Genomic DNA, 12,345 nt, shown 5'->3' with positions numbered 1-12,345 from the left:
CAACGACGATGACATATGGCCGACATTAGTATGGCCCCTGCCTGAAGATCAACATAAGACCTTAGCCTATGACCCTATTGTAATGAAAACACTGATTGCCTAATGGGGGAGCTATCATTTTAATAAAGCAGCTTATCTATTCACTAGATCCTTCAGATATATATATATATATATATATAAAAAAAAAAAGTAATGCCTTAGCAAAGGGTCTGTATATATGTGGACAGCTGTGGCGCTGTATTTTTCTAGTTGTGGCCATCCCTTACACCAACATGTCTGTTCTGCTATTTCTTAGCTATATACCTGCTGGGTTGCAATCCTTATGGCTGCAGAGATCCCATCCAGTTCCTCCTCTCCCCTATTGTTGCATAATTTGGCAGATTTACTATTGCGAGGGTCTAGAAATTCTGGGATGGCGGCCATGGTGGCGGTTACCCAGCTTTTTCTTTTTAAGTCATTATGTTGAAGTATCCTTGTTGTTTCATAGTGCATGAACAGAGCGATGCTCACAGGCGCGCAGACGTTGGAGCGCGCTCCTAAGGCTATACGGATATTATAGAACCATATTACACAAGGATACTTGACTTGCTTCTTCAGAACCTGAACAAATCGTACAGAGACGACCCCAAATCAGGAGCTGCTGTATCAGGTCAGTTTATGGCGGCATCATACATAGGGGCGACGTGCGGCCAGTCTATACAGGAGTACCACCACCATCATGTTACATTCCAACCTGCTGTATACATCCGGCCACAGGTAGGATACACATATGTATAACCTGTCAGCTGTTGTCTCTTAGTTACAGATGCAGCAGAGCTGAACATGTAATTTTTTGGGGGGCAGAGTTAGGGCTCATGCACACGGCCGTGCCTGTATTGTGGCCTGCAAACAACGTGTCAGCTATATACGGGCACTGGCCGTTTGTGCACCGCATCACGATACAGACCCATTCAAGTGCGGTACGGAGACACGGAGCCCCATGGAGTGCTTTCGTGGGGTTGCTGTCCCTGCCTCCGCACCGCAAACAAGTAGTGCATGCACTACTTTTTGCGGTGCGGTCCGTAGGATGCGGATCGCGGACCCTATTTCAAGTGAATGGGCCCTGCCTCGGCATATGGAGGCCGTACGGTCGGTGCCAGTGCGTTGCGGACAGCAATTTGCAGTCCGGCCAGCACACGTTCGTTTGCATGAGCCCCTAAAGGGGTTGTCCACAGGATGTTTGTAGTAGGGCAGCTCAGCCCCATTTACTGTGATGGCATCTGAGCTGCAATACACCACATAACCGTTTATTATGCATCTTTAGAGAGGTTGTCCGAAAAATAAGGGTTTTTTTTTTTTTTTGTCCAGAAACTGTGCCTCTTTTTTCCCTCATCAGCTACTGCAGCTCAGACCTGTTCACGTGGATGAAAGAGTAAGGTTTTTGGAGCAAACCCCTCTCCCCACCTTTTTAATCCCAGACAACCCATTTCATGAATCAGCATTTATTTCCCACATCTTAAAGGGGTATTCCGGTCTGCAGCCTTTTCACCTAGCTGGGCGATGAATGCTCCATATATGGGGGTCTGAACACTGTTCTTGGACATTTCCGTTAGTGACACAGGTCGCACACTTGATTCCTGTTCCTTTGAAAGTCCTCCTAGCCGTGGTCATGTAATTGGGGAATGGGCAGCGGGTCCCACATCCTGTTGGGAGTCTCAGCGGAAGCACCCCAACCTATGTAGCACCTTTCACCTATCCAGTAGATCGGTGAAAACGCTGTAAACTGGAATACCCCTGTAATGTATTTTGCAGGTATTGCATAGCAACTGCATGATTTCCTGTCTGGGTGACTACCATGAGTACATGAATTAGTATTAGTTGTCACAAGAAGTTATAGACTACCCCTAAAAGCGTTACAGGCTTGGTTTAGGTCCCTTCTACTACATTATAAATCATGCAGCTTTAGGGCGGAAATATAAAACAAGGAACACAAGGTACAGGACAAAGGACGACTGTAAATGACGTTCCATCTGTGTAGGCACCAGGAAACTTGGGGAAGACATTATATAGCAAAACAGAAATTAAAGTGAATCTTCACCTTTTATCACAGTCCTTTTTAGGACAGTCATTCTGTGCCGATTCATTCCTACATCTTCATAGTGGACAGAGCTCCATTTATCCATTGACACACAGCTCCAAATTCCCTGCCTAAAATTAATGTTACATGATCCATTTTTAGCTGTCTGCAGCCACCACTAGAGGGAGCTCACTGCATACTGCTTTATTATTAAGGTCATTGTATAAACATTAGCTCCCTCTAGTGGTGGCTGCTTGGATTTTATAACTTAACTAGGTTTATGCAGAGGATTTGGAGCTCCGTATCAAAAATACAGAAAGATATATTGTGAAATTAATCTGTACAGAATTTTGTATCTACTTAGAAAAGGAAAATGTTGTTCAACTGTGGGCATTCACTGCAGTCCCATCGAATGCCAGATCAACTTCGCTCTACTACATCTCTGTTTGGACTTTCACGTGTAGACATTCAAGAAGCACGTGTCAAGGATCGGCTTTGTATAAATGTACACACACATATAGGGTTTTTTCGGACTTCTAGCTGCCTGGTTTCAGGGACTGGTGCAGGGCTACCTAATTGCATATAGAGTGTTTAATGTTCAACCCAAGTAAAATCTTGTGAGCCCTTTACCACAGCCCTACTGGCATCAAGGTTGTGCGGCCCTACCCACCAGATGATAGCTGGGTCTGAAGGTTCCTGGAAGAGGTTTCTCCGTCTGCTACACAGTGATCACAAACTCCGGGTTTGTGTACGAAAATCCAGCAAACTCATTCTGATCCAGGTTCATGATAAAGAGTTTGTCCGTGGGGGTGAGATCCACGGGCTGACGGGTGAACTCCTTGTCAAAGTTAGAGGTGTCCCTCTTGTCCTTCTGCAGAAGTAAAAAGTGAACAGACCCTTTGTTATCAGAGAGATGGCGGCACGGGAGAGTGATAGATGGGATGGCGGACGGCGGGCATTTTGCAATAAAAATGATTGTTTATTGCAACTTTGACTCAGCTGTTCCAAGCTAGTGCAAACTGGATGTTCATGGAGATGATGGAGGCAAACCGATACAGTCACACCAGCTTCCATCGTCACGTTCTGTCACACCCTCGCGGCATCCGCACTCTTGTAACATATTGTACACAACAGCAAGCGCAACACTAGTTTAGATCGTAAAGGTTACAAAAAATATAAAAAAAATTGTCTTAGAGGGTTGTTCCAGAACTTTTATACTGGTCATCAGTATCTGATTGATGGGGGTCCAACACCCGGGACCTCCGCAGACAAACTGTTTGAGAAGGCATTGCAGTAGTGTCGCTACCTTCTCCCTGCTCACCAAGCACAGCGCCGTACATTGTATAGTGGCTGTGCTTGGTATTGCAGTTCCGCCTCATTCACTTCTATGGGGCTGAGCTGCTATTAGGCCACATGACCGATGCGTGTGACGTCACATGGCCTAGGCAAAGCTGCGAGAAGGTCACAACGCTACTGTGATTTCCGATGCCTTCTCAAACAGCTGATCGGTGGGGGTCCTGGGTGTCAGATCCCCCCCCCAGATAAGATACTGACGACCTATCTAGACGTTAGGTCATTAGTTTAAAATCTCGGAAAACCCCTTTAAAGGGGTTATCCCACAAATTTAAAAAGATATATAACATATTGGGAGGAATACACCATTATCTTAACTATATCAGTGCAAAAACTGCTGTTATTTTTACCCTTTGTAGCTTCTTCCCTCACCCCTCTGCAGCTCTGGTCTTCTCACTTTCTGTGGGTGGGCAGCAGCTTGTACCATGTGACCGTCAAGCACCTGCCATCTCCCAGGAATGCATTACAAAAAGTATTTGCTCCCCTGCATAGAAATAGCCCCTCGCACACAGTCCCAGTGATTTCACTATTAGGTAGCACCATGGTTTCTAATTCTGGACAACCCCTTTACATCGTAAGTAGATCTGTCAGCCGCTGCGTTCGCTCTACGAGCAGCTTTTAGTAACCAAACTAGATAAGATTTGGTCTTGCAGCCGTTGCAACCTGTATCCGTTCTAATACAAAGCCTAAATGGGGCGTGCCCCTTCTACCGCGTAAAAAAAGTATTGTGAGACCAAAGGTCCCGAGGCCCGGGACTCGAGGGGGATCAGGAATGCAAGTCGTAACACCGCCACACTTATATAGCGCTCGAATCGTATTCCAAGCTCGACTCTTAGCACGAAGGGTTAAATCCCTGCAGCAAAAGCAGATCTTCACCCATCTCTCTGCAAGATGCCCAGAGCTCACATGTTCTGACAGTTACCATGACAACCGTTCTACCATGCTACACAGAGCACGCCGCACGAATGTAGGCCCCGGTGATCTCTTTCACGATCTAAGGATGCAACGGAGCGGGCACTCCTCTAGCTGCGCCCTCCGGGCTGCAACTAGAGCACCCGTCAAAGATGGCTGAGCTTATTGCTTAACCCCCGCCCGTAACATGCATTGGTCCTATGGACGTTACCCAATTTCCGCTATTAACCACAGCATCATTCCTAGAAACGCTTCACAACTAATCCCAATTTAAAGGGGTTGCCCAGGAGTAGGAAAAACACAGAAAACAGCACCACACCTGTCCACAGGTGGTGTCTGGTATTGCAGTACAGCTCCCTTGAAGTGAATGCAGCAGAGTTGCAATACCGCACACAACCTGTGGACAGCTGTGGTGCTGTTTTTGCAAGAAAGCAGCCGTGTTTTTCTACTCCTGGACAACCCCTTTAGGCCTCTTGCACACGACCATATGGCTTTTTCAGTATTTTGCAGTCTGCAAAAAATATAGATGACGTCCGTGTGCATTCAGTTTTATGCGGAACGGAACAGCTGGCCCCTGATAGAACAGTACTATCCTTGTCCGTTATGCGGACAATAAAAGGACATGTTCTATCTTTGAACAGAATGGAAAAACGGAAGGCATAAGGAATACCTTAGTTTTTTTTTTTGCTGATCCATTGAAATGAATGGGTCCGTATACGAAACGCAAAAAACGGAACGTAAACAATTATTTTTTTTTTTTTTCGTGTGCAAGAGGCCTTAAGAAAATTCTGCCACATACCAGGTAGAAGATAACGTGACGCCAAGGAAGCTGTCCTATTATCATATCCAATTATTTAAAGAGCCACGCGTGAACACAAATTGCTCTATCAAGGTGGACGCAGAAGGGGAGAGTGGTCACACAGCTCTTATGCTCCAACGGTCCCAATATATATATTTTTTTAGTACTGCCTCTATGCTTGGACTGTGAACGGTCTGCTGGTTATGCTTATTTGGGTTGTTTGAGTTCATTTCAATGCAGAATGGGGGGTGGGACCTTAAATGGCCATGGGTATACTAGCTGAAAGTCCCGATTTTGCAACAAAAAAAAAAGGGGGGGGGGGAAGGGTTCAGGCAAATCCTATCAGAAAGTAGGCATTCCCAGGGCGGGGCTTAAATGTCCCAATTTTTGCTATAAATCTCGGAAGACATGAATTAGTCTATAAGCAGGATTTCGAAAAAGACACCTATGTAAGAAACAGAAAAATAAATGACTTAGTAATATACTTACCTATCGCTGGTGTTGGCGGTCCAGCCACCCACAATCCTGTCTGATGATGACAAATTTATCAATAAATCTAAAATTTGATTCTATGTCTGTAGTCCCATCTTATCACAGATACTCTGAGCCTCAGGAATGCTGCTCTGCCCCCATGCTTTACACTGCAGCTCCACTTGTTCATAACAAGTAGTGCATGGAAAGCCGATAAGCATTGAAGTACAGTAAGAACAGAATAATCAAACTATAAATATGGGGTGGGTTGTTATAATGAGAGCAGCCAGCACTGTTACCCGGCATCATTGGATCCCGGGTTCGAACCCAACCAACTGCAAAAATATACGAAGATGTCAACTGGCCCTAGTGTGTGGGTTCTGCGGTATGGAAATTTGATTGCAAGTGCGAGAAATAATCATAAGGTAAGGGGAGCAGGAATAGTTATTCAAGAAATTTCCTACTATATTATTTCAAGGGAACCCGTGACCATGAAAATGCAATGTAAGCTGCAGGCAGCAGGTTAGAGAGCAGAAGGAGCTGAGCTGGGAGAAGATTCTGTAAAACTTGTATTTAATACATTTTAAATTCCTGCTCATTCTGATCGTCTAAGTCCAGGAGGCGGTCCTATCAGTGATTGACAGCCTTCCCTCTATGAGGAGGCGGTCCTATCAGTGATTGACAGCCTTCCCTCTATGGCCGTGTATACAGAGACAGCTGTCAATCACTGATAGGACCGCCTCCTGGACTTCAACGATCAGAATGAGCAAGAAATTTAAATGAATAAAATACAAGTTTTACAGAATCTTTTCCAATAAAACTATACATCAATCTGCTCAGCTCCTCCTGCTCTATAACCTGCTGCCTGCAGCTCAAGTACAGTGTTTGACATGGCAGGTTCTGGCTCGCTCATCCATTGGGTTCTTCAAGCATAGAACTTACATTCCTCCATGACACCTCTGACATCAGTGTCTCATTCTGGTAATTTGCCTAAAAAAAAAACAACAATTTGGCTTTCCCTCCCCCGCTCATTATAAAAAATTATTCTGATTTAACCTCTTAATCACTTCTGGAAGACTTATGGTAACCCGACAGCAGCAGGTAAGTCCTCTATATCCAGCACTTTCATGGATGCATCCTGATCAGTAGGAAACAACTTCGGCATAAATTCAATTTTTATTAGTACGAAAAGTTAAAACTGGCACAAGACATGTATACAGAGGATGAATACAGTCACCCAAACAGGATGTCCCAAAAACATCATGTGCTGAAAATAGTCTGTACTAAAGAAATCATATACAAAATAATGGTAAAAAAAAGGAGAAGTCCCGTACACTGGAAGATCAGACGCTGACCAGGAGATTCCCTGGAACTACTCATACAACAGTCACCCCAGTCTCATTCACCTAAACAAGCATGTCCACTGCCACCACCAGAGGGCGCTCCCTGCATACTGTTTATACATTAGACTCTATGATAACATGCAGTAAGCTCCCTCCTTCTACCTTATAATTCTAGGTCTATTGCAGGGGATTTGGAGCTCTGCATCAAAAAACGGGACTCTGAACGCTATAAAGATATATGAAGAAAGTAATCAATGCAGAATTTTGACCTTACAAATGTGCCCGTTAAATAGCAACAGACCGGAATCCATGGACAAATTACAGGCAGATCCAAACAGAATTGCAAGCAATCAGAGTGCCACCATGGCTATGCCGACATTTTCTTAGGGAGCTGCTACTTAAGTAATTGACCTCTTTATTTTCCAAAGTCAGAGCTATTCTTTATGCCTTTAAGGCCTAGTTCACACGAACGTATGGCTTTTATAGTTATTTGCGGTCCGTTTTTCAGTTCCGTTGTGTTTCCGTTTCCATTCCGTTTTTACGTTCCGTTTGCCATGTACAGTATACAGTAATTACATAGAAAAAATTGGGCTGGGCATAACATTTTCAATAGATGGGTCAGTAAAAACGGAACGGATACGGAAGACATAAGGATGCATTTCCGTATGTGTTTAGTTTTTTTTGCGGAGCCATTGACTTTAATGGAGCCACGGAACGTGATTTGTGACCAAATATAGGACATGTTCTATCTTTGAACGGAACAACGGAAATACGGAGACGGAATGCTTACGGAACACATTCCGTTTTTAATGCGGAACCATTGAAATGAATGGTTCCGTATACGGAACACAAAAAAACGGCCCGTACACTCGCAAAAAAAATGTTCGTGTGAACTAGGCCTAACAGTGCAAACACCAGGTGGTGGGTGTTTTTTGTTTGGCCTGGCAGCTTGTTCCTTTGCATCCAGTGCACAACCCTGCATCATACATGGCTCCAACACGTCCACATAGCATCCATCTCATCCGCTGTGTTTCAGGCCTCAGACACCAAATAAGAACCAACCCTATCTACTAGGACAGCTACTTATAGGGGTTCTGATATAAACAGGCATCAGATAGCAGAGCACATGTAGTCTCATCCACTTTTAGGGCACTGCAATACCATGCGCCAGAGCAAGTCTGCAGCATATCCGCCCTGCGTCCATGTGATCGTTTCACTTACAGGAATGCATTAAAGGGATTGCCATTATGCCACTGTGCTGTGTCCAGACAGCATGTAGTGCCAGGACGTAGTGCTCACAGTGCAGCAGTAAGAGCACAAGATGTGCAGAATGGCGGTGCTGGAGAGGTAAGTTGTTTTGTTTATTTTTTGTCTGATCTGAAGTCTGTTGAAGATTGGGGGTCTGATCTGAAGTCTGTTGAAGACTGGGGTCTGATATGAGGTCTGATGAAATTAGGGGTCTAATCTGAGGTCTGATGAAGACTGGGGTCTGATGAAGATTGGGGGGTCTGATCTGAGGTCTGATGAAGATTATGGGTCTGATCTGAGGTTTAATGAAGATTGGAGGTCTGATCTGAGGTTTGATGAAGATTGGGGGTCTGATCTGAGGTCTGTTGAAGATGGGGGTCTGATCTGAGGTCTGTTGAAGATGGGGGGGGAAGCTCTGATCTGAGGTCTGATGAAGATTAGGGGTCTGATCTGAGGTCTAATGAAGATTGGGGGTCTGATCTGTGGTTTGATGAAGATTGGGGGTCTGATCTGTGGTTTGATGAAGATTGGGGGTCTGATCTGTGGTTTGATGAAGATTGGGGGTCTGATTTGTGGTTTGATGAATATTGGGGGTCTCATCTGAGGTCTGATGAAGATTGGGGAGCTCTGATCTGCAGTTTGATGAACATTGGGGGTAACTATTGAGAAATATTTTTCTCATTTGCCTCCTCCGGCTTATAGACAGAAAAAAATCATCTGTAATACCAGACTATGAACTGGGACCCTTGTGCCAACAGGAGACTGTCTGTGCCATAGTATTCAGATACAGGACTGTGGCAGCAGAGCGGAGCTCTACATGTGCTCTACTTCTGGAGCACCGTTTAGAACTGACTGGTGTTATTGTAACCTGATGGGGGTTGTGGCCGCAAATATATTATAAAAACAGCATACATGTCACTGATGGAAGTAATTATTGCCATGATTAATATTTTTACAGCATAAAAATACTGCAGTTTGCATTTTCCTTACAAAAATAAATGGATTTCTGCATCGTGTGGAGCCCTTTTCCATAATCCTAGTGTAACCTGGAGATCTCACAGCGCCAAAGTCATTCTACAACAGTGATCTGCAACTTTGCTCTCCAGCTAATTAAAGGGATTTTCTGGGAATTTGATACTGATGGCCTTATCCTCAGGATGGTTCATCAATATCTGATCGGAAGGGGTCAGACTCCCAGCACCCCCACCGACCAGCTGTTCAAATAGGCCATGGGGCTGTGTGAGCGCTTAGTCCTATTCCTGGGGTGGTGACGTCACAGTATATAAGCCACGTGGCCTAAGTGCAGCTCCGTCCCATGAGCTGCAATACCAAGTGCAGCCACTATACAGTGCACGGCGCTGTGCTTGTTAAAGGGGTTCTCCAATCCTATAAACTGCCCCCCCATATGCCTGGCTCCCCGCTCCCAATGGTAGGCGGGGATGTGGACAAGCCTCCCTAGCATCGCTTGCGACGCCAGGGAGGCTCGTCCCCGTCTGCGCCTGCCATTGGCTGCTCCCTCCTCCGACACAGAGCGGAGGACCAGGAGAGGCGCAGCGCGGGAGCCCGGCGTATGGGGGGCACTTTATAGGATTGGATAACCCCTTTAAGCTGTAAGGAGGCTGCAGTTCTCACAAGAGCTCAGGTGAGCCCAGCGGCCTCTTCAACTAGATGATTGGCGATAATGGTGGGAGCCGGACCCCACTGATCACATAGTGATGACCTATCCTGAGGCTAGACCATCAATATCCAATTCCCGCATCACCCCTTTAACATCTAGACAGTCCCAAGTGCAAAAACACTGTTCTAGAAGGTAGGGACACATAAGTGACATGACTAGCCGTAATGTGCCGCTTGGGGACACGTCACTGCTGAGGCCAGTCCTTGGCTGCAGCTGCACATATGACCCCATCCATGCAGATGTTGACAGACAGAGACCGGAAGTGCAGTTCAGAGAGCCCAGGAGCTGGAACAGAGCAGCGGAGAGCAGGTAGGTATGTTCCTCTTCACAGGTCCCACTGGCTGGGGTTCACTCTTCAACAGTTGTCGACTGCTCAGTGAGATTCGAAAGGGGCTCTTTACATCTTTCCCACCGTGAAAAATACTAGGTGGGTGTTCACCAAGAGGTGCGGCAGCAAATATTCCATCTATATTTCTCTTTTCTGAAGCACCATGGGGAAGCCCACGTAACCTAGCAGTGATGAGCCACTTGGGGACACATCAACGCTGAGGCCAGTCATTGGATGCTGCAGCACATTACCCCATCCATGCGGATGCTGACAGACTGGGACCAGAAGTGCAGTGCAGAGAACCTGGGAACCAGAACAGAGCGGCGGGGAGCAGATATGTTCCTCTTCACAGATCCCGTTGGCTGGGGGTGAGATTTAAAAAAAAAAAAAAAAAATCCTGGACAACCCCATTAATGATTAACTTCACACCAGAGTCACTTTGCAAAAAAAATCATTCCGCTGCACATTAACCGGTTTCAAAATTGGATCTGTCGACGATCTCCTTCCTCTAGTTTTTTTTGGCAAGTACAACACTGGAGGCCTTGGACCCGAGCGCTTTCCCAGGCCGTCACCTGTGTGTGGCGCACTTGACTTCTCTCTAGAGAGGTTTGACACTGGTCCCCAAGAGTTTCCTGACTACAACTCTCAGGATGTCTATTGCTTGCAAAGGAGGCACAACCTCAAATATCTAGAGTTTATATAACTGCAAACGGAGGAGGTAATACTGATGTGCAGACTGGAGCGGCAGGCGGGCAGTGCGGGACCCTGGGCTCCAGGACAGCAATGTGAAGAGGGTAACGAGTTAATGGTTGGCTAAGGCTGCACGCCGACTGGCCAATTTGTAGAGGAGCCTGGGGCATTCGCTGTGCTAGTGCATTATCCTCTTCACTCATGCGGAAATGATGATGATGGGGGTCTCTCGCACACACAGGAACATCTGCTGAATTTTTATGTCATCAATAGACTTTGGCCCCTTTGGAAATATACCACGTAACGCAGGCACACAGCTCCGAAAACATGGAGCTTAAGGGATGAGGGAAGAAACAAAAACAGAGTTTGTCTCATGACGAGATTTGGCTTGAATCCTGGCCAGTGGGACTTGAGACCCCCAAGACTTGCCTTGGCCTGGATACAAAGATCATAAAGCAGGACCAAAGGCTTCTGACAGAGGCTTCTTACTTGACCTCCCTAGCAAAGACATGGTTAATGCAGTCATGCCTACATCTAGGAGACTTTCTAACTTTAAGGTTAGCCATCATTTCCAAAAACAGTGCCACATCAGTCCACAGGTTGTCTATGGTATTTCAGCTCAGTACTATTCACTTCAGTGGAGTGGAGCTGCAATACCAGACACCACCTCTGGACAGGTGTGGTGCCGTTTTTGGATTCAAGCAGCCATCTTTTTCTAATCCTGGACAATATGACTGAAACCCTTTACGTTCTGTATATTTGGAGCTTGACAAGAGCGACACCAAAGTACGGACCTTTTTGTTTCATCTGTTCTTATAGAGAATACATAGTCCTCATCTCCCAGGGATAAGTTCTCACGGTCTACCTAGCCATTGCGTCGTCTTGGAAGTGCGACTCATAAAGAGATTGGCTCTTTCTTCACATCCTAAGGGGTACACAAGGAATGGACAACGGGGCTGTGTGTACACAGCAAGGCTGTGTCAGACATACTCTGCAGGATGGCATGGTTATGAATACTCAACAATTTGGGGGCGAGCATGCCACCCCGGGACAGATTACACATGTACAGCCACCCCCCGTATGCAACTTGGGGGGACAACTCAAACCGTTTAGTCTTTCACCTCCACATTTACATATTCAGAGTTAACAAAGGAAAATCCTTCAAATTCTGACTGGTCGAGGTTCCTGATGACCTCCTGGTCGGGCGGCGTTAGCACTGGCGGATGGCGGGTGAAAAATCGGTCGAAGTTCTCAGCGTTTCGGCCGCACTATGGGAGGAGGGGGAAGAAAAACAAACTATGGGAAATGTAATAATGAAACCAAGGAAAAATGTCAAAAGTGGAGGAGAAAGGGACATTGTATCTGGAAGAAAGAAGTCTGAGGAGAAGGCAGAAAAGCAGCAAGAACATCACAAGTAATGGCTTCAGATAGGATGGGGCTAAAGTATTTGCAACCCATCAGGGCACA

General features: G+C 46.0%; 1 protein-coding gene and 2 long non-coding RNA genes across 5 annotated transcripts in view; 2 read left to right on the top strand and 1 right to left on the bottom strand.

Annotated features, from left to right (window-relative positions):
- The first annotated feature begins 420 nt into the window (after positions 1 to 420).
- The window catches only part of LOC121009046, a 49,492-nt gene continuing 37,567 nt past the window's right edge, over positions 421 to 12,345 (top strand). The window contains exon 1 of the long non-coding RNA XR_005780671.1: positions 421 to 756. This is a non-coding gene — a long non-coding RNA (uncharacterized LOC121009046). The remainder of the gene's footprint in view (positions 757 to 12,345) is intronic.
- Positions 2,351 to 12,345, bottom strand: part of PRKCB (protein kinase C beta) — a 148,829-nt gene continuing 138,834 nt past the window's right edge. For 2 of the 3 annotated variants that reach the window (XM_040441948.1, XM_040441949.1), the window contains one exon: positions 9,720 to 12,146. In XM_040441948.1, the coding sequence (XP_040297882.1) occupies positions 11,988 to 12,146 (159 nt within the window). In that variant the 3' untranslated portion in view covers positions 9,720 to 11,987. Of the gene's footprint in view, positions 2,928 to 9,719; positions 12,147 to 12,345 lie in introns of those variants that run through there. The other variant, XM_040441950.1, reaches the window with a different exon arrangement.
- LOC121009045 lies at positions 8,536 to 8,925 on the top strand. The gene is made up of 2 exons (XR_005780670.1): positions 8,536 to 8,637; positions 8,788 to 8,925. It is a non-coding gene; the product is annotated as an uncharacterized LOC121009045 (long non-coding RNA).

This window comes from Bufo bufo, chromosome 7 (assembly GCF_905171765.1).
Source record: "Bufo bufo chromosome 7, aBufBuf1.1, whole genome shotgun sequence".
In the NCBI taxonomy this organism is placed as follows: Eukaryota; Metazoa; Chordata; class Amphibia; order Anura; family Bufonidae; genus Bufo; species Bufo bufo.
The sequence above is the reverse complement of the archived record's forward strand: the minus strand, read 5'-3'. Positions and strand labels throughout refer to the sequence as shown.